Here is a 21,459-nt window from a genome sequence, read left to right as displayed (position 1 = left end):
AAACAGTTTATATTCCACTGTTGACTAACGCGGGTGGTCCAACTGTATATATTTCTGTGATGAGGATCTGTCATGAATGGGGTTGAACAGCATGATTCTCTTTGATTTCATTCTAAATGCTTATGTGTGCATGGGTGTGTGTTTGCATGTTATCCCAGGGTTCCATAGAAGAACGGCTGAAGCAGCTCCAGGATGCACATCGAGACTTTGGCCCTGGTTCTCAGCACTTTCTTTCAAGTAAGTATCCCCTCCTGCTATCTGTACGTTGTGCCTAATGACATAACAGTTTGTGTTATGATGTGCCAAGACACCAACTCAAAATGTGTGAAAGCTCTGGTACATTACAGCCTTGGAGTGATGGACCTACCAAAATGCTTCCACTGGTGTGTATGTGTGTCTGTGTGTGTTTGAGCTGGAGTTTGCGGTCTTTTTTCACAAGTGTGGCAAGACGCATCCTTAGTGTGGCTCATCATGACAATCATGCGTACAAGCCTCTGAGATGGGAGGGGAAACATCTATAAATACATCAGAAGTCCAGTTACTACAAGATTCGCCAATGAATTATTTGCCTCTGCTGATGAAGAAATGGAAAATCTTTGAATTACAGATATTTCTGTGGGAGTGTGTCCAAACTGGTGTGTGTTTTTTTTATCTCTGGCGTCCTCACCAACCTCATCCAGTTTTATAGCTGTCACGCTAGCTCAGAGATGCCCACACAGGGGTTTATAGCAATGTTCGTCAGCAAGCGCAGCTCAGCGCACCATGCAGGAGTGTCTGGGATCCCTTTTTTTTCCATGAAATAGTGCCTATTTTTACTGCTGTCATTTTATATCACACATTGCATATGGTGGTGAAATGAGTCATTTTCCTGTGTATTGCATTTGAGGACAGATTTCAGGATACTTGTATGTTTCCATGCTGTGCTCCTTCTGCAGCACATTGTATTTCAAAGGGCAATGTTGATCATACGTTTGTCTTATATGCCCCTCCAACCACACTGATCACCCCAGCCTGTGCTGTCCTAGAAGCAATTGTGCGATTGGCAGTTGGTCTATATATTGCCATTTGAATTTGCTATCTGGGCTTTTGCTGATATGTTTTGGCGGATTTGCTGGCAGGTTTCTAAGCCAACCAACTTGCACACACCTTTGTCTTGAGTCAAGTTGTGTGCAATCATTTACCACATGTTTTTGGTTTATTATGTCATTTAGCTTGACATACACCACAGTTAGGCTATAGCAATAAAATTTAAGAGGACAGTGTGAGTGTTCATTGGTTATGTCCAGCCTAAACAGTAATAGCTCATTTCCAACCCCTTTTTCTTCAGCTTTTCAGGTAATTAATTAAATTAAAACACACATTAAATTTAACTTTAGAACGATGCTCATCTCCGTATGTTTTCAGTATATCAAGTAACCTAACACAGCAGTATAAAAGCTGAACAACCAGTCAGCTAGTGCCTTATTTCTAAAATGACACAGATAGAGCCCACTCAGTGACCACCAAACCATCATAACGTCTTCCACAAGACGAAAATTTTGAAATTTGACTTCCTTCATTTCAATTACATAAGACTATAAATTCAAATTGACCAAATGTTAAAGATAGGGGAATACATAATGGCATAGGGTTTTGCGCTTCCACCTTATAACAAAGAGGTTCCTAGTTCCTGCCTCATCTATCTGTCTATCTATCTATCTATCTATCTATCTATCTATCTATCTATCTATATATCTATCTATCTATCTATCTATCTATCTATCTATCTATCTATCTATCTATCTATCTATCTATCTATCTATCTGTCTGTCTGTCTGTCCGTCTGTCCGTCTGTCCGTCTGTCCGTCTGTCCGTCTGTCCGTCTGTCCGTCTGTCCGTCCGTCCGTCCGTCCGTCCGTCTGTCCATCCAAACAAAAGACAATAGCAGCATATAAATTGTAATAACTTGGCTTTCTCTGACTCAAATCACCTCCTAAACTGAGCCTTTTTCCAGCACAGGCTGAGTGTGGAAGGTTAGATTCTTTATCTCCTTATCACAATCAGCAGGGTTTTCTTTTCGGAATCGTGTTATTGGAGTTAGCTGTCCTTCCACAACTCTTCTATTGCTTTAAGTCACTGATGTCAAATCACTCTCTTGCTGCGTTATTTTCAGCTGCTAGTGCTCTCATACTGGAGTGTAATACTGCACTGTTTTGATGTAGGAGCAGAATAGTCATATATATATATATATATATATATATGTACTGTATATATTTTAGATAACAGTTAGATAGCTGTTTCTTGTATGTACTGAATTAAAAAGCACTTTACAGGCTTTACAGGTCCGGACCCTAAATCAACATGTCAGGGGCTCAGCTCGATCACGTCAGAGGTTCAAAGAGTCAGAATTGATTTTAAAGTTCCTAGTAAGCGGTCTCAGCGAGTTTTTTTTTTTTTTTTACATAATGTTTTTCTCTTGCTTCAGAGTAGCCACTCTTTGATCTTATGCCTCACCCAATGCGGACAAGTGTTGAGGCTAGTTTAAACTCTCATGAGTCCCCTATCCCTTATATGCAATTAGGGCATGCCAAACAAACCAAATCCCTGCAGAAACCAAACAAATAGCCACGTTGTCACGTCATGTTCTGTGTCAGAGCAGCTCTGTTAAAGGTCTGAATGGACAGCATAGACATGTCAAGAACTGCAAAATTGTTTTTCATGCCTAGAATGATATGTTGAAATGGATTTTTATCTGTGTGCGCACAGGTTCAGTTCAGATCCCATGGGAGCGTGCCATTTCTCCAAACAAAGTGCCATACTACATCAAGTAAGGGCAACCTGTTCAGACACTTATTTGAATTGTGTGAATTGTGCTACATCAATGTCATATTTTTGACAAATTAGTCATTCTTGACAAATTCTGAGAGAAATTTTACTTGGTTTCCACACTGCAATCCACAGGACAGTTTGTTGGATTAGTTCATGACAAACACACACACTTACAAACATGCACGCGTGCATGCGGGCACACAGAAATGTACATACATACATACGTATGGATACATTTCCTTGTTCATTCAGTCTGTGTACTGCATGTATGGCTGGTCTATCTATACAATGAGTATAATTTGCTGCAAAGACCAAGGCTGCTGGAGCAGGTAATAGCAGCAGCTGATGCTGACATCAGCTGTAAACCAGAAATATGTATATTTCTATATTTTATCCACATAGTCCAAGTTTTGCTGAAGTTGATCCCACTGAAAAAAAGGACAATCAAAACTATGGATGACTAATGATAAAAATAAATCTCTGGTATTAAAGAAGTAGTCCAAAAGATGGCCACTGCTTTCAATCTTGGACTGCAGCAATATTAATATTCAGAAAATACAACCCAAGTCTTTTTAATCTCAGGGTGGCCATCTTTTCAGGATTTCTGGCATGGAGCGGTCAAGACTTAAAGCTGTTCAATGCCAACACACAAATTATTCTCTGAGAGATGTCTACAGTTTCTCAAAAAATATATTTTGCTGGGTGTCAGGAATAGTTGCAGTAAACATAGGAGTAGAACAGTCACAAGGGACAAATATATTTTGGAACACCCTCATTTCAAGCAACTGTCAGAACACTATAAAAAATGATTAGCTGTTAATTTTATTTCAGTTTACCGACACCATGGCTCCAGCTTATGGCCAACCAAATTTAACTCACTTTGGAAAATTAAAGGCCAAAATCTGTAAGACTCACCAAGAGCAGTAAAATGATTATTCAGTGTACTACTTTTAAAGATATTTTACTGCACAGTTAAAAAATTAAACGATAGAAGGTCTCTGCTGAGGTGAGATTTTAATTTAACTGAGCACTCATCTTTTTATTTATTTAACACATCAGTCATAGTTCATCTTTGAAATACTTGGGATTTTTTATCAATGATCTGTGGATTTATAAGAGCTAGGTATTCTTGTTTTCTCTATTTTTTGACAATATTATAGTTTTCTCCTCTTAAAAAAAACATGATACATTTTTTTGTTTTTAACAAAAAGTCATGGATTTTGTTAATCTGCTCATAAGTCGTTTTGCGAACCTCACTGCACCAGTTAGTGATGGACCAGCATCTAAGAAGACCTCCATCTGCTCTCCATCCATCAATGCTCATACAGATAAAAATGAGTACTGACATTTACATTTTCATATTATATGTGAAGCTCATAATGCATTTTGTTAAAGCTGAACAATCTGTCGACAGCAAAAGATGTATCAGTATTACCTATGATTATGGCATGCAAACGTATATGTAATACATCTGGTTGATGTATTTTATCAATGTATTTTATGTTAGGGTTGTAGTTTTTGACCGATATGTATGATCAACTTAAACTTATTTTAAACTACGGTCAGTCTTATTATACTCTTTGTCACTGCGTTTACTCTGCCAGATCTCTCTGTGTCTAGTTTCTTAGCTCTTTAGTGTTACACTTTTTCTTGATCTTGGTAAAATGTGTCCTAATTATTATTTGCCATTCAAATTTCGCCTCATTTGTTTATTTCCAGTAGTCACATTAGATTGATAACACCTTAACAGCCTCCCGTGGAAATAAACCGAAAAGTCAAACATGATGTAGAGGACTTTGTGCTTCTTTTTTCAAGCGGTGTAGAGTACTGCAATAATTAGCAGAGCCAGAAAACATGCTTATCAGGTTCACGCTGCATTGGCTGCCATTTTCTGCTTTATTCCTATAAAAATCCTATTTATTAGTCATAAGTCACTGGAATGTTGTCAAGATCTCCATTGTATCGTCTCGATTAGTGTAAACTTCGTAGGCCTCTGAGATCATCTGGCTCATGACATCAGCCGGCTCATGATAGAGTTAAAACTAATCATTGTGAGGCTTCTGTAATATGTTAAAAATACCATAATAGCTGAATAAGATGGCCTTTAATTTTTCATCTTTAACACATATCCCATTCAATTCTGCTCATACGGTATATTAATTCATAATGAATTAATCTGCTTTTGTTCACAATGTGAAGCTCTCCAATGTGTTTCTTATGAAATGTGCTTTGTCAATTTATTTACAATCACTCTATCCTTTTCCAGCCATCAGGCACAGACAACATGCTGGGACCATCCAAAGATGACAGAACTCTATCAAGCACTAGGTAAGTAAGATCACAATTGAAGAAACCCCTGAGTTATGCTCATTTGTTTGTAATTTTTACTGGGCTCCAGCAGAACCAGCAACATTACACCACTGGGCTGCTGCTATGAAGGCCACAGCTGCACCACAGCTCATTAAGTGTCCTGTATTTCAAACACCTCAGGGACAACAGTCATGCTGTCATTAACCTATGAGACCCAATGTGCCTGTGTGATTGCTTTAGGCTTAATCTGTAATTAATTGTGATTAGGCAACATTATGTGTTTAACTGTTAATCTGATGTGACAAAGGGTGTTTCCAGGGGAGACAAGGATGCTGTCACATGCAGACAGTCAGCCAGATTTAAACATGCAAATGCACAGACTTTTGCACCAAAAATAACTGCAGTCATTTGGTAAATACGGGGAAGCGAGGGGTGTCTCAATGACAAAATGAACTGGCAAAGTTTGTTTTTCCTCATTTTGAATTTCCTCCTAATCTCTTCCTATGTTTTTCTTTCCATAGCGGATCTGAACAACATAAAATTTTCTGCATACAGAACAGCTATGAAGTTGCGACGAGTTCAGAAAGCTCTGAGATGTATGTTTATTATTTCATCGATTGATACTCATTTCACTCTTTGATGCTCAAAGGAATTTAACTTGAGATACTATTATCCAGGAACATCAATAATCAACTATGACAGGTTTTACACTTGAGGGAGATACTGTGTATTGATCACTGGCACATTTTTTAACTACATTGTCAGAAAACTTTTTCTATCAATTCTTTTTTTTTTTTTGAGGTCAGGCCTTGACCCTCCTCTTTTAAATGCTACACAAAATGAAGAGTCTTAGTCACAAGCATTTTGATTTTCATTTCAGCTTGCAATATTTACTCCATCAGGGATAGATTCCACCTCTCACTTTTTGACTACCAGTTTCCATTTGTGTTCTATGCACCATAGCAGATGTATGTGAGATATAAGGAGACTTATCACAGAGACTACTGATAATTTTAATGATCATCTCTCCATGTCCACAAGTAATCAGCAGGGAAGGGTGGACTGCAGATTGTGGCGCTGCTCTTTCAGTTCAAATCATTGTGTTAGGGATAAAGTATGGCAATTTCATTGCATGGATGCAAATATTTTACTTTTGTAATGGTGAAGAAAAAAATGTTGATGTTGTAGCAAACCTCCAAACTGTTTCCCAACATAAAAGATTCTTTTACCAAGAAAAAGAAAGTAAGAAAATGTTGAGGGATATTTTGCCAGTCATTTTGTATTCCAGAATTCATCTCATTCATCTGTGCTCTCACACTTTAGCTCATGGCTACAGCAATGAGATTGCTGCATTCTTTCAGCCTGTAAGCTGGCTGATGTGGACCACTGCTCCCTTGATCTACCAAAGGTTGAAATGCTTAGCAGCTCAACAAATTGTTTTACTTCCACTGCTGCTGCTAGATGGAGAGCAGCATGACTTACTCCATGAGGACATAAACTTCCCGTACAGCTGCAGTTTGTTCATATTATAAAGATTCCCTGGCGACAGAGAGATGTTTCAGTAGAGCAAAAGAACCATAACCCCTTGAGCAACAAAATGGTATTATGAAACAAGAGTAAGACAACAGCTTTTATGGGGTACAGTTTTCCCCTCACCAATTTATTTTGTCAAATATGTACATATATCATAAATCTGGGTGCAGCCCCCAAAAGGCAAATAAAAGAATGTTGTTTTTAAAATGGTAATTCAAACAGGCATGTCACCATAAGACACACTTTACCTCTCCCCTTCATAATTTTATCAGCTGTAATAAAGAAAAATATATTTGACATTTTTGGGAGATGATGAGATGGGCAATGTAATGCTTTGCCTCATGCCTGCCTAGAATTTAGAGAAGTAATTTAAGAGTGCAGACATTTGAAACATATTTGATATACGAGTCAAATTATTTGATGTCCATATATTTTACAAAATGTCAGACTAGACAGCATAAAGTAATTTACATCTTAACATTTCTACATTGCCCTTCAAAATGTGAACACTCCCCATGACTCGCATAGATTATTGTTCCCCAATCTGTTACTGCATTTCTCCTCATTAGATAGTATCAGATCTTGGATTTGTGTTCATTTCATAGTCTTATCTCAATTTCCCATTACTTTGTCAATTAGCCATCCATCCATCCATCCATCCATCCATCCATCCATCCATCTTCCCCCACTTATCCATAGTTGGGTCGCAGGGGCAGCAGCCAGGACAATGAGGCCCAGACCTCCCTCTTCCCCACCGCTTGGTCCAGCTCCTCTGGAGGGACCCAAAGGTGTTCCCAGGCCAGCCTGGACACATAGTCTCTCCAGCGTGTCCTGGGTCTTCCCCGTGGTCTCTTCCCAGATGGACATGCCTCCCCCGGGAGGTGTCCAGGAGGCATCCGGACCAGATGCCCGAACCACCTCATCTGACTCCTCTCTATGTGGAGGACCACCGACACGATCAAACAGCCTGTAGAACAGAGTTCAGTACCTCATACTCCCAGAGCACCCCCCACAGGATTGTCTGGACATGATTGAGTGCCGTTTCCAGATCCACAAAACACATGTAGACTGTTGGGGAAAACTCTAATACCACCAGGAGGACTCTGCTGAGGGTATATGTCCACTCTTCCATGAGCCAGATGAAAACCACACTGCTCCTCCTGGATCCAAGGTTCAACGACTTGGTGGACCCTCTAGTCCAGCAACGCTGAATAGACCTGACCAGAGAGGCTGAGGAGTGTGATCCTGCTGTAGTTGGAGCACACCCTCTGATCTCCCCTGGCTCTGCTTCCTCATTGGAAGGTGTTTCAATGGTGTTGAGGAAGTCTCTGAAGTATTCCTACCACCGATCTACAACGTCTCGAGTTGAGGTCAGCACCACCCCGCTCCCACTGTACACAGTGTTTACAGAGCATTGGTACCCACTCCTGATCCATTGGATGGTAGACCAGAACCTCCTCAACGCCCACCGCATATTGTTCTACATCGTCTCCCCGAACTCCTCCCATGCCTGAGTTTTTGCCTTGACATCCATCTACCGTGAGGCCAAGCGGTATGCTTGGCCTCACGGTACCTGTCAGTTGCCTCCGGAGCCCCACAGGCCAGAAAGGACCAATAGGATGCCTTCTCCAGTTTGACGGCATCCCTCACTGCTGAGCTCCACCAGCGGATTTCAGGGTTGCTGCCCCAACAGGCACCGACTGCCTTACGGCCACAGCTCCAGCCTGCTGCCTCGACAATGGAAGCATGGAACATGGCGCATTCAGACTCAATGTCCCCCTCCTCCCTTGGAAGGTAGTTGTAGCTCTGCTGGGGGTGAGAGTTGAAACTATTTCTGGCATGGGACTCTGCCAGACATTCCCAGCAGACCCTCACGTTACGTTTGGTGACCCTCGTCCGGGCAAGGGAAAACTAGGTCCAAAGTTTGTTTTCTTCATGAAGTTCTTCTGAGCCGTGCTTTGTCTGGTCCCTCATCTTGTACCTGTTCGCCTTGGGTGACCCTTTCAGGGGCACGAAGCCTCCGACAACATTGCTCCCAGGAACACTGTGACGCGCAAACCCCTCCAGGGGTTTGTCAATTATGTCAGATTATATTCACCATGACTTTAGTATTTAAAGTTGACATGCTTCTGAGCCAAGCACCAGGAAGGAGAAATTCAGTTTGAAAAATACACAAAGTTTCCAAATGCTTTGATGTTTCCTGGTTTGGAATATTCTGTTTACACATCATATTATATTTAATATTATATTAGATATTATCCATACATTTTAATAAGTAATTTTACAAAACGTGTTGAATATATGGTTGCATGATCATTAAAAAAAATGTAAAAAAACAACAGTATTTTTTAATATATGAAGCCACAATATCTGAGGTGTGTCATTCCTTATATTGTGTACCATATCATATTGTCACTACTGTTATCCAGTTGACATTTCTTTGTCTATATTGTTGTCTGAAATGGCAGCACTCCTGCAATCTCTGTATCAGTCCAATTTTGTCACTACAAGTCATAAATTTTCCACTTCCTCCTGTTCACCTTCAGTCTCCTCTGTCACAACTTACAATCTTTGTGATTTTACCTCCTTCTTCCAACCCCGGTCATATTTGATTAAAACTACAAAGATGGTGTTAAAAATTGCTTTCACTACCCCCCCACCCACCCACCACCACCACCACCACCACCACCACACACACACACACACAAACATCCACCCATCCCAGTCCCATTTTTTCATCCCAATTGTTCCCTCTTATCACACTCTCTTCTGGTCTATTACTTGATATCGTTACAGAATTTAATTGGCCTGCAGTTAACTGTGGCATTCTGCTCACTTTGTGAATGAGTGAGCAGTGCTGTATAATAGTCCATGAGAAATACATTTTAGGTGATTCTCTCCTTATTTCCTGTCTTTGTCCTACCTCATTATCATGCTATCCAATTATACTGGGCTTTACGGGAACCCTTTTCACTCCTCACCCAGGGATGGGCCATCAAATTAGTTTAGGAGAGGGGAATCAAATTTGTGGCACTGCTCTTGAAACATACTTAAAAGGGCAAAAAGGGAAAAAAAAAAAAAAACACTCTTGCTTCGTCTCATTTGTTGCGGTCAGGGGTATGATGATGCCACTTTGTGTCTTGATGTATGCTAAACGAATACGCTGTTAAATATTGAAATGTATTTCAGAGGTTGGACCTTTAACACATGTTAATAAGGCTCATTTTCATATGCGTTTGAATCTAGCTAATTTAACATTTTGTATTTTTATCCCATTATACAAATGTGCACCGTTAACATTATGTTTTATTTCTCACATGTCCTTTAGTGGACTTGGTGGCTCTCTGCAACCTTGTAGAGGTCTTTCGTGAGCAAGACTTGCAACAAGGGGAGTGCGTATTGGACGTTGTAGAGGTTATCCATGGCTTGACAGCTTTGTACGAGAAACTGGAGGAGGAGAGATCCATCTTGGTCAACATTCCGCTTTGTGTTGACATGTGCCTCAACTGGCTGCTCAATGTCTATGACAGGTGGGTGACATGTTTCCTTCTACAATGCTCCAAACTTGATGAAACTGGTAGATGAATTGTGATTCCCATTTGCTTCACAGTCTACACCTGATTACATATGGGTATCAAAATGTAAATGGAATAATTTCAAGTCAAGTATTAAATGGTACTTTTGAGAGAGTTTCTAATAATCCTGTACTGTCTTTTTACAATTAGAAGCGCCGGACTGTCAGCATATTTCTCTGTTCTTCTTCTCGAAATGAGGATTTTATGGGAAGCTTCACAGCTCCAGCTACTATCGTGAAACAGATAGGAAAACGTAATGAACTTTAATTCGCTGCAGATTTTAAGTTTAGTGTTATTTACCCAAATTACTTGTTTTAATTTAAGTTGTAAGGCTTGTTATATATATACCATTGATCAGTTGATGCAAGTCTCCCTGAATTTGAGTTAGACTCTTATTTTGAGTTTTGGGGTAAATCACTTTAATCAGTCAGGTGAAAGACTTTTAGGGAAAACTTGTATTAACATTACTAATCATTACATTACTAATCCAAAAATATAGGATTGACTTCATGTGGTAACACTATATATATATATCAAACATCTGAAGCCAAGGCAGCTGGCGACCTCTTTGAAAAATATTTGCCGGGAAAAGTTGATGAAGCTTTTTCTAAGGTGCACAGTTCATCATTATGATTAACTCTATGTGCTTTCTTCAGTCACTGTGGTAACAACTTTAAATGTCATCATGGCACTTTTGATAAAAGCACAACCACAGGCTCATAGTGCATGGTGTTGCACACAAACTTACTCTTAGTAATCCTGTTTAACTATAAACACAATTTTAAACAGTGTTTCATTTTCTGGGACAACAGTCTGCATATAGATGTAACTGGTTCAATGTATTGTTACACTGACTTCTATAAACTAAATCTTCAATAACAATATGTAGGCAGATGATCAATCAACCCCTCTGAGACACAGCAGAAACAAATCCTTTTTCACCCTAACATTCACTACATCTTCTCTCTTGATTGACTGTTTCTTGCCCTCTCTAAAGAGTAAACAGTGTTCGTACAAAATTATAGAAATGAGCCCTTATTGTAAATCTTGCTGTTTGCTCTTAAGCACTCAGCACTAATGAAAATCAGTAACTTTACCCTCTGCATAAATAGTAACCGCTTTTTGTTTTCCAATAAATATCAGTAATGGCTGAATTGAGTGCATTTGCTTATGTGCTTGTTTTTGTTACTGCCTTTGCATTTGCATCTATCGTGGTCTGCAGGCACCACCAAAATCCCTAGGAACACCACTGGGGTATATATTGAAAATGGCATGTGTGCGCGTGCATCTGTGTGCACACGTGTGCATGCATGCGTGAGTGCTTATGCACATGTGTGCGTTCTTCTGTGGGCCCTGGTGTGTTTTTGTGCTTCTCTGGGAACACTCCTGCCACTATTTTTAAAACAAAACATGAATGCTATCCTTTGATTTGTTATTGCTCCATGTGAGATACCTTTCTTAAAGTGACTTCAGTGAACTGTCCTGAAAAGGCTTATCTTTATTATTCTACAGGTGCAGTGTGTTATATAGTAAGCTGAACAAACAGTTTTTGAGGTTGAAAAATATACATATATATTTTGAAACAATTAAAAAGGCAAGAAAACATAAATCATTATTCTGATTTTATCCACTGAGACATGTAAAATTAAGCATTTATACATGATTGATTAGAGTAATGAGTTTGTGTCTAGAAATGTTTATCATGGGGTGAAGTAATTGCTCCACTTCAGTATCTGTCCAGGCAGGAGAATCACTTTGTTTTTAGCCTCCTGCAATTTGTTCAGCAGTGCTTTCTTTTAGTTTATGACATTACTGCCAAATAATTTTTAACTTACTATGCATGTTTGCAGTGGGCTATATTTGTATTAAAACACAATGCTCATCACCACCTATTGGCATGTGATGCTTGTTCAAGCGTTTGTGTTTAGAACTGTATGAATATGCTTATGACAATATGTTTTATAACAAATATGTGGCCTGGATATTTTTAAGCAAAGGGCAGTATGGGCGGTGTGGTTCAGGTTAGAGTGATCATCCTTGGAACTGTATATTCTCGGTTTGATTCCCAAAATGTCGTTGAGCAAGACACTGAAGCCCTAATTGCTAATTGCACCTGATTGCTAATTGCACTTCTAAATGGCTGGCAACTGCTCATAGTTCATCCATGATGGGTTGAATACCAGAGAAATAATTTCTCGCAAGGGATTAATGAAGTGAAAAAAAAAATCAAATATAATTGAATGACAAAGTGGGAACTCTGGAACTGATTAAACACTTTTTGCTCAGACCGTATTAGAACTGAAATGTTATAGATGTTATGGAATGACTGCCATATTGTTTGAGGATTGTGAGCTGAGGCAGGGTCAATACGTTTGGGGTCACGGATGCCTGCTTCATTAGCAGCCCAGAAAAACCTAGTGAGACATCTTATCTTTGATGTGGTGTTGTGTGTACCGTACAAGCCACATAGGGAGGCAACAAAGGCACGATAAGTCTTTTCATCTATGACCTGATGGTAAGGCTAGGTTTTCTTTTATTTCATTTGGGTTGGAAAGTCAACAGCTTAAAGTAAAAATAAATTATATCTGGGCTGTGTCGGTGTGTAATGCATAAGTTTGATCATTTGTACCCTCTAACGCCTATGTGTCCCCAGGAGACCTTGAAAAAGTGTATTAAACTCGTGATGCTTTGAAGATGAATCCACATAGCTCAGGATTCCTGTGATTGTGCCATTACAATAACATTTTTAACATTTGCCATCAGATATACTAGTGTGTGAGTGTTTGTTAGTGAGTCAAAAGACTTCATTTGCTCTAAACTTGTGTTGGTCACAATTTAAGGGGGCTCCTTAAGTTTTTTTAGGAAAGAAAAAGTCACCCACAGTCAAATGCAACTATACTGTAGCATAGTTACAGATTTAAAAATCACTTGACATCTGCTGTACCAGGGATAATCCACTGCAAACCAAGGAATGCATGAAGACTTGCTTTTCTCAGAAGTATATGGATGGCATTTTTGTCATCTTCCAAGTCCTTGTCTAAGGTCACAATCTACACTGAGTCTTAATGCATTATTTTGTGATCCACAAATCCTAAATATTTCCTGATAGACTGAAACATGCCGGATAATCACATGCTAATTTCTTAACGTAATACCAGGGTAATTTGCCCAGGTATGTCGATCTTTTGCAGCCACAAGACTGGTAGTTGAATAGAAGGTTATCTGAGAGTAACTCTGAGGTTCTGAGGGTGCTGGAGAGTCAGATTGCAAACTCAACCATCAAAGCGGTCTTTGATGGAGACGTTCTCCCCCATTTTTCAGTTGTCCCAAGCGTACATGACGTTGGTCTTGAGTCATGTCGATGTAGACACCGAAGGTCAAACAACACATGGCAGGAAAAGATAATTTAGCGGCAGATATAGTGTCCAATATGCCCACATTAAAATGTCCCTAAGTTAATATTTTCTTGTCTTTTTTTAGGTCTAGTTTACGCACTCATACTCTGTTGCATTTTGCAATGAGATTGGATATACTAACATTTCTTTGGCAGCTGTGTATATTTCCTTTGTGCTGAATCTGCACAACTACCTGTATAGCATAAAATGTGAAGTGATTGTTAGAAATATAATGGTGGTATAATAAAATGTAATTATTATAGCAATAACAAAACAAAATAAAGTAGTGCTTGAGGGTCGATGTAGTTTTAGCTCTAGTTTATTTTTTTCTTTGTCTTTTTCTTGTATGTATGATCAATGCTGATGTTATACTGGGTGATGGAAGCTGATCTGATTCATTAACTGCCAGAAAAACATCCCTGTGGGATCTTGGTGAAAAGAAAAGAATGTGTTAAAGGTGTTTTGGCCACACCTCTTTGATGTATTGTCAAAAAGTAAAGAAAACAAACAAAAGAAACTCTGTGGAACAGATTGGCTGACTGCACCTACCAAGATGGGGTGAGGAGGTTATCCATAGCAGGTTTCTGGGCTGTGGGCAAACGCTGCATTTAAAGTCGGGGCTGGCCTGGCTGTTTTTAACCACATAGAGTTAGGCCCAGAAATATTTGGACAGTGACACAATCTTCATGATTTGGACTCTGCACGCCACCGCATGGGATCTAAAATAAAACAACTACCAGCTCAAACTTTAAGGTTTAATTCAAAGGATTGAACAAAAATATATAATTAAACATGTAGGAATTGTAGCTATTTCTATACAAATGCTCCTTATTTCAGGGGCTCAAAAGTAATTGGATAGATAAACTTAACCCGAAGTAAAATGTTACTTTTCAATATTTTGTTGAGAACCCAAATGCTGGGTTTTCTCCTTTGTGATGCTTTGCCAGGCCTGTACTGCAGTTATCTTCACTTGTTGTTTGTTTGTGGGTATTTTGGCCTTACGTTTTATCTTGAGCAAGAGAAATGCATGCTTGATTGGGTTGAGATCTGGTGATTGACTCGGCCATTGCCGGATATTCCACTTCTTTGCTTTAAAAAACTTCTGTGTTGCTTTTCGATCATTGTCAATCTGTACTGTGACGCATCATCCAATGAACTTTGATGCATTTGGCTGAATCTGAGCAGATAATTTATCTCTATACACTTCAGAATTCATCCGGGTGCTTCTGTCTTTTGTCACATCATCAATGAACACAAGTAACCCAGTGTCCACCAGGGACATTCCTGCTGAGGAAAAACTCAATCACTGAATCAATCACAATCATGAGGGAACCAAATGATATGATGATATACATACTGGTTGTGGCACCTGTACTGTATGTGTACAGCACATTCAGCATAGGAGTTTGGAGAGCATCTTACAGCAGAACTTTCATTTGGTGAATTTTCATTTGGTTCATCCTATTTGTTAAAAAAAAACATATACTGACACACTGGGCCAGGATTTACATCATCATGGCTTTCCTGTCAAAGTCTGATCCTTTTCTTCATGTCATTAGACTTCAAAATATTAAAATCACATGTTCTTTTTTTATATTGTTTATTTATTTTGATGATTTTCTATCTATCTATCTATCTATCTATCTATCTATCTATCTATCTATCTATCTATCTATCTATCTATCTATCTATCTATCTATCTATCTATCTATCTATCTATCTATCTATCTATCTATCTATCTATTTCTCAGAAGAGAGTTCAGCAAGTGAGCTGAGCGTTTATACTTCAGTGGTCCGGCTTTCTCTGAATAAAATATTCATGACTTCTTTACTTAACTGTTCATATGGTAATAAGTCTGACTTTTCTGCTCTGCGGTTCTGTTCTGCAGTAAAGTCGTACAAGCTATGTGAGCGTACAAGCTGTGAAATCCAAATGCAAACAATAACGATTTTTTTTTTCAGTATTCTTTTTTGGGTTATATGCTTTATATAAATTCTATATTTAATTTTAAAGTTAAAGTTAGATTTTAAAGTTAAATGTGCTTTGTTTTTTTCCAATTTAAAAAAGACTCAAAATAAAACAAAAGCAAAAACAACATTATAGGTGGATACAATTGAGAGAATAAAACAGTGAATGATGATATGAAAGCAATATGATGAATTATCAAAGACAATACAATAAATTCCAAACAAAAGCAAGACACAAGTGGTGGCTTTCCATTAAAAAATATATAAAATAAAGACACCCATACTGTCAGAATCGAAATTCCAGTAGTTCACAATAACTTGATACCACACAACGGGCCTATTTAACGGGCCCTGTGTTTTGCATAACGTTCATGTGGTTCAAAATCAAGTTGTATAGTTTATAAATGAATATAATTACTGAGGGGAAACAAATGTAAGAATGTTAAAAAACAGGTCCCCTTTCTGTTACATCCTTGCCAGAACACAACAAGCACCGTTTTGCAGAAAAGGGCATTGTGTAGCAAATAACCAATCTGTCTGTGGACAGATTGGTTATATTGTTGAGATGACAAAATGATTTATTGTCATACTCCACTTGAGCTCTAAATGTGGGTTAGGACAACTCCCAGAAATGTTATTATTGATTTATGACTTTAGCACTTGCATTGTGACTAAGGACTTTTCAGTTCCATCAGGGTTTAAACCTAAACCACATCAGCTATTCATATCTAAAAAGCAACCCAAAAAATACTGAGTCAATGGGAGACTGATGCAAAAGGTCTTTTTACCAATAATTATAGCAATGAAACAAAAGGTCCTGTGTTCCAGTAATGTCCGCAAAAGAGAAAGTCGTGAGCCCTAGCGTCGATTTCTAAAGAAGACAATCCAAGAGAATGGCATGAATGCTTTTGTGGAGTGTCATAATTGATCTTAATTTCTAAAATTATGCCTGATCTGGGCTCATAGTGAGCATTGAAAAACTATTCTGTGTCTTCTGTTACTATTGAAAGGCAAGACGTGGCAGTAGGTAAAATAATCATACCAACGAACAAATACATTAAAAACTGAATTTATAGCCAAGTCTTATGGGTGAGGTTACTCTAACCTACATTTGACTTTTGTCATCACACTTGACATTATAGACAAGGATCCTGACTGACTTTGGTCACGGTTGGGCCTTGTCCTATCGTGAAGATTTTACAGTTTTCATTTAGATTTATTTTTAAAGAAAGGAACCCAACATTCCAAACAGCACTCTAAATTTTATATATGGTCAAAAATATACAAGGATAAAGAGAAAGAAAAAACATTGAGTGCCTCTGAAGCTGCGTCCGTTTTCCAAGATGCCCCCAAAATGTCAGAGAGAAGTGTATTACATCAAATTCAATGTATTATACTCAAGGCATTTGCTATTAAAACACAACTGGATAAAAACAAAGATACAAGATATTAAGGATCATTAATTATTTTCTGTAGTTTATTCTGCGGTTGATAAAGGCTTTGAAAAAAGAAAATGAATAAACAAATGCATTGTACAGTTTTGTATTCTGTAACAAAAGCAGGCTGTCTACAGGATGACTACATTGGGTATCCACTCAGACAATTACATAAATATTTCATAAAAAAGGTGGAAAGAATTGGGTCAACCACTGCACAATGTGGCCTCACATGCCACCAAAGATGGTTTTGAAGTTGTCTTTTGGATGAACATTTTTATTTATGAGGCATGTTTACATTCAGAAGCAACAGGATTATTTCTTAAGTCTGTAACAGAAGTAACAGAATTATTTCCTAAGTCTGTAACAGAGTTAACATCATAGGTCATATTTGGAATCCACGCTATTAGCATTTTAAAATATTTTGTGTTGCAACACAGATTTTAGACCGTTGTGATATGTGAGGTGATGTGACCATTTATTAAGCTGGGAATGAGATTTCAAATTCTCCAAAATTCAAAATATGTGTTTTTAAATGCCTGCTTCTATGTGTCCTGTCTCCTGTAAGTGGTATCATTGGGTATGCAAGCTCATTCTCGCTCCTCAACTCAAAAACTCAAGTCTTTGTGTTTTCAGATATTTTAGATTTGATGTAATACAATTTCACACCACTGCATTAACCTGAAGTGTTAGGCTATTAAATTCTCTAACATTCTATTCCACTCTAACAGCTCTTATAACCAACTTGCAGTTTTTGGACAATTTGAAATATGAAGTTCAAAGTGGTAATACTGCAATCCCCCCCCTTTTTCTTTCTTTTCCTCCATCAGCGTTCGAAATGGCAAAATTCGTGTCCTCAGCTTCAAGATGGGATTGGTTAGCCTGTGCAATGCAGACGTCCAAGAGAAGTACAAATGTGAGTCCAATGCTGTCTCTAATTCAACTCCTAAAATCAAAAATATAAATCCATTCCAACTACTTAGATTACCAGTACTTTCTCTGAGCGCAGCTGAGAAAGTTACTCTGCTTATTTGATGTAGAAAGCTTTCTTTGATTATATAACCAATGTATTTCAATTTCTAATTTCTCCATTTTTATTCAAAATGCAGCCAAATTTAATTTAATCAGCCCATTCAGATATTTATTTACTATTCTATTGTCACCCAACTTTGTGGATGATATATAGGTGATTTATGTATTTTTATAACATCTGTGTCATTTTGTCACAGCTAACAGATTTCCCTTCAATTATATATCCCACATGTGATAAAGTACACATTTTTTGGGCTCAGGTTAAAACAGTGTCTCCTTAACAATTGACATTCCTCTGTGTCATACTGTTCTAATCAACCGCTGGAATAACTTCTACAAATAAATGCAAAGCTTGTGCCCAAAACTGCTTTGAAGAACAGTACAGATGGTGGGTATTAATTTTATTATTACTAATGTTTGGCAGGTTGTTCAAAAATGCATATGCTTTTCTTTACTTGTCATTCATTTCATAATGTGGTGTCTTATGTTTCTCTAATTACAATCCCAATTTAAATAGTGCATTGGCATAATTTCTGAAAACATAGCTTTGTTCTTTTTAATTTAGCATCACAAATAGCTATTATAAATCTAGAAATGATCTCAATTACTCTTTACCCTGTATTTCTATGATCATTGCTGTTGTTACCACAAGGTAAATTTGAATCCCTTTGTAAACTGTGACAAAATGACACACAATACCAAAAATGCAGTTTTCTGACAGAATCAAATTCAAAGGCTGTATTGATATTTCATTTGCAATCACGCTCCCAATGTACTGAGGTTCTTATTTTGCGCACTCTCTGTAACCAGCATTGAAAAAGAAGAAATGAACAAGCACAGGAAGAACTGAGAGGAAAAAAAATCCAATGCAAATACATGAGAACCTCCCATGCACATATACTCCTGATATACACACTATCATACATGCATACATACATACATACATGCATTAATAGTGAGATAGACATTACAGTACTGATATTTTAGATGTAATATTCATACACTGTGGCAGCATCTTCACACAAATTATCTGCATATCTATCAAACAGCTCAATGTGGGTAGTAAAAATGATAAATAGGACTCAGCTCTGGCTATGGCTACATATAGAGTACTACTTTATGTGCAGGTGTTAAAGCAAAGTGCATTCTTGTTGGACTGAATAGATACTATATACACCAAGGCCAATATGCATGAGGTGCTGAAACTAGCATTGTGCAACTACCTCATATGCCTGTCAGGATGCATTTCTCTGGTAAGAGAGAGAGCAACAGTAAGTATAGTTCTTGGTAATGTTCAGAGAAATACAAAAAAGTTGTATTTTGTAAAGCCTACCAGCAAGCCTACACTTAGTCAACATTCTTCTTTCCACTCAATGACTTATATATCACATTCGAGGCTAATTTACTACCTTTTATTTAATTTGTCTTCATATATTGAATTCAGTTTACATGTTTTAATTGGATGATTTCAGTATTTTAAGCCTACCTGGACTCAAACATAGATTTGCAAGAAATATGTCATTTGATGTGATGAAAAGTGTTGTCCACACATTTTGACCTTCACTGGTGTAAAACTATAAATATGCCAATGTTATTGATGAAGAATTTTTGTATATGTGCTTTGGTTGTTTCAGATTTATTTCGACAGGTGTCTGGTCCGGCAGGTTTGACAGACCAGCGTCACCTGAACATGTTGCTTCATGAAGCCATCCAGATCCCCCGTCAGTTAGGAGAAGTTGCTGCTTTTGGGGGCAGCAATGTGGAGCCAAGTGTCCGCAGCTGTTTTCGCATGGTGAGGAAAGAGGACTGTGCATATTGTTTCTAATTCATTACCAGATTTATGAATGTTTGATTTGCAAAAAAATTTGGGAGGCAATTTGAACAAAAGATATTCAACTTAAGACTGCATGCTAAATGCATTTTACTGAATGACCAGTGAAGTATTTGTAGAATAATAACTGTTAAAGTTAGGTCTTAGAGTTCTGAAGCCTAAAGACCCGTAGCTGATTAGAAAGAGGAAATAACAGACATAACACTTCTCTTGTTGAAGCACTTGTGGAAAGGGCATCGCCTGCTTATTTTACTTGGTATTTTTTGAATTCTTCGGAAACTCAATATATGATAAAATAACAAATTCATGAGGTGTACAGTCATCATTCATTGGAGCTAAATATACGAAACCGAGAAACAATTTTTATATTAATAAGTTATTTATCATACAATTGCAGTTAAGTGGAGGAGGTTGATTCACTGTGGCGACTCCTGAGAAAGAAGAGAATTTATCATACATTGTGTTATGAAAAACCAGCAATGAATATGTAGAAAAAAATGTGAATAGAAATAATATATGGATCACATTAGTTGAGCTAATGCAGGTGAAATTATGTGTTTTTTGTTGTAATTGATGCAGAAATTTTGCATTTTCAAAAGTGTTGAGATGATGAGGAATCGCATAAAGAAGAAATTTATTGTTTCTTTTATTTCCACATATCACACACTGTAATGATGGTAAGTGATTAGGCGTTGCGTGGGCTGCTATTCCGGCAGATCAAGTTTTGGCTAGAGCCCAGTGTCAGCAATCTCAAGTCTCAACAATTCCAGGTGGGATTTTTCCTGCAAAAACAGGACACAAATGTCATAGTTTTTCCCAGTGTTCAGAGCTCTTACTCTAACCCGAACCATGCACATGTAACTGGCCTAAGGTAACATGACCTTGTCGTCCTCATGCAGCAGTCCCTGAGGGGCTGACATTTTTATTTATTTTACATTAATATTTTGGAGGCAGAGATTAGTCCTTATTACATTACATTACATTACATTGCATTTCATTACATTACAGTCATTTGGCAGATGCTTTTATCCAAAACGACTTACAAAAAGTGCAATTCAGTTCCAAAAAAGGAATGAAAGCTGTAATGTGTGAGCCCTGGATCTCTTTTCAATAGGGGTCTCTGCTTTAGAGACATGCTGAAAAAGCACCACGTAATATAAAATAAATGTTTCTGTGTTCTTTCATAAAAGATGTGGGATTTGGGAAAGGTTTGCAAAAGGTCACATTTCAGAGTCCAAGTCCATCCTCTTTGTTAGAATAACTCGCAGATAGCATAAATCTCATTCCCCCAGAAAAATTCATGATGACCTTCCCAGGCCAAAAGAATGCAACAAAATGAATTAGCTTCATTTTGCTCTTGAAAAGTATTTGATAAATAGTCCAAGCTCATCATATACTAAAATGTGTTTACGTTGTGATATTTAGTTTTATACAGCACTTAGTTTGGTACGGTTTATAGAACATTACAAATTCAGAGCTTATTAATTCCAGACACTAATTTAACCATATTATTACCTATACCTACTGTGTGAGCTATTTTTCAGATCTATGTCTCACTGCTTTGTTTTAGC

General features: G+C 37.9%; 1 protein-coding gene and 1 pseudogene across 2 annotated transcripts in view; both read left to right on the top strand.

The window, feature by feature from the left end:
• Nucleotides 1-21,459, top strand: part of LOC147227795 (uncharacterized) — a 412,630-nt pseudogene that overhangs the window by 53,020 nt on the left and 338,151 nt on the right.
• Nucleotides 1-21,459, top strand: part of drp2 (dystrophin related protein 2) — a 68,923-nt gene that overhangs the window by 27,675 nt on the left and 19,789 nt on the right. For both annotated transcript variants that reach the window (XM_086158746.1, XM_086158747.1), the window contains 7 exons: nucleotides 159-237; nucleotides 2,746-2,806; nucleotides 5,075-5,136; nucleotides 5,640-5,714; nucleotides 9,980-10,181; nucleotides 17,856-17,941; nucleotides 19,692-19,849. In XM_086158746.1, coding sequence (XP_086014872.1) covers nucleotides 159-237; nucleotides 2,746-2,806; nucleotides 5,075-5,136; nucleotides 5,640-5,714; nucleotides 9,980-10,181; nucleotides 17,856-17,941; nucleotides 19,692-19,849 — 723 coding nt within the window. The remainder of the gene's footprint in view (nucleotides 1-158; nucleotides 238-2,745; nucleotides 2,807-5,074; nucleotides 5,137-5,639; nucleotides 5,715-9,979; nucleotides 10,182-17,855; nucleotides 17,942-19,691; nucleotides 19,850-21,459) is intronic.

Source organism: Fistularia commersonii, chromosome 13 (assembly GCF_037954325.1).
Source record: "Fistularia commersonii isolate RoL2024-O1a breed Wild chromosome 13, RoL_Fcom_v1.0, whole genome shotgun sequence".
Classification (NCBI taxonomy): Eukaryota; Metazoa; Chordata; class Actinopteri; order Syngnathiformes; family Fistulariidae; genus Fistularia; species Fistularia commersonii.
The sequence above is the reverse complement of the archived record's forward strand: the minus strand, read 5'-3'. Positions and strand labels throughout refer to the sequence as shown.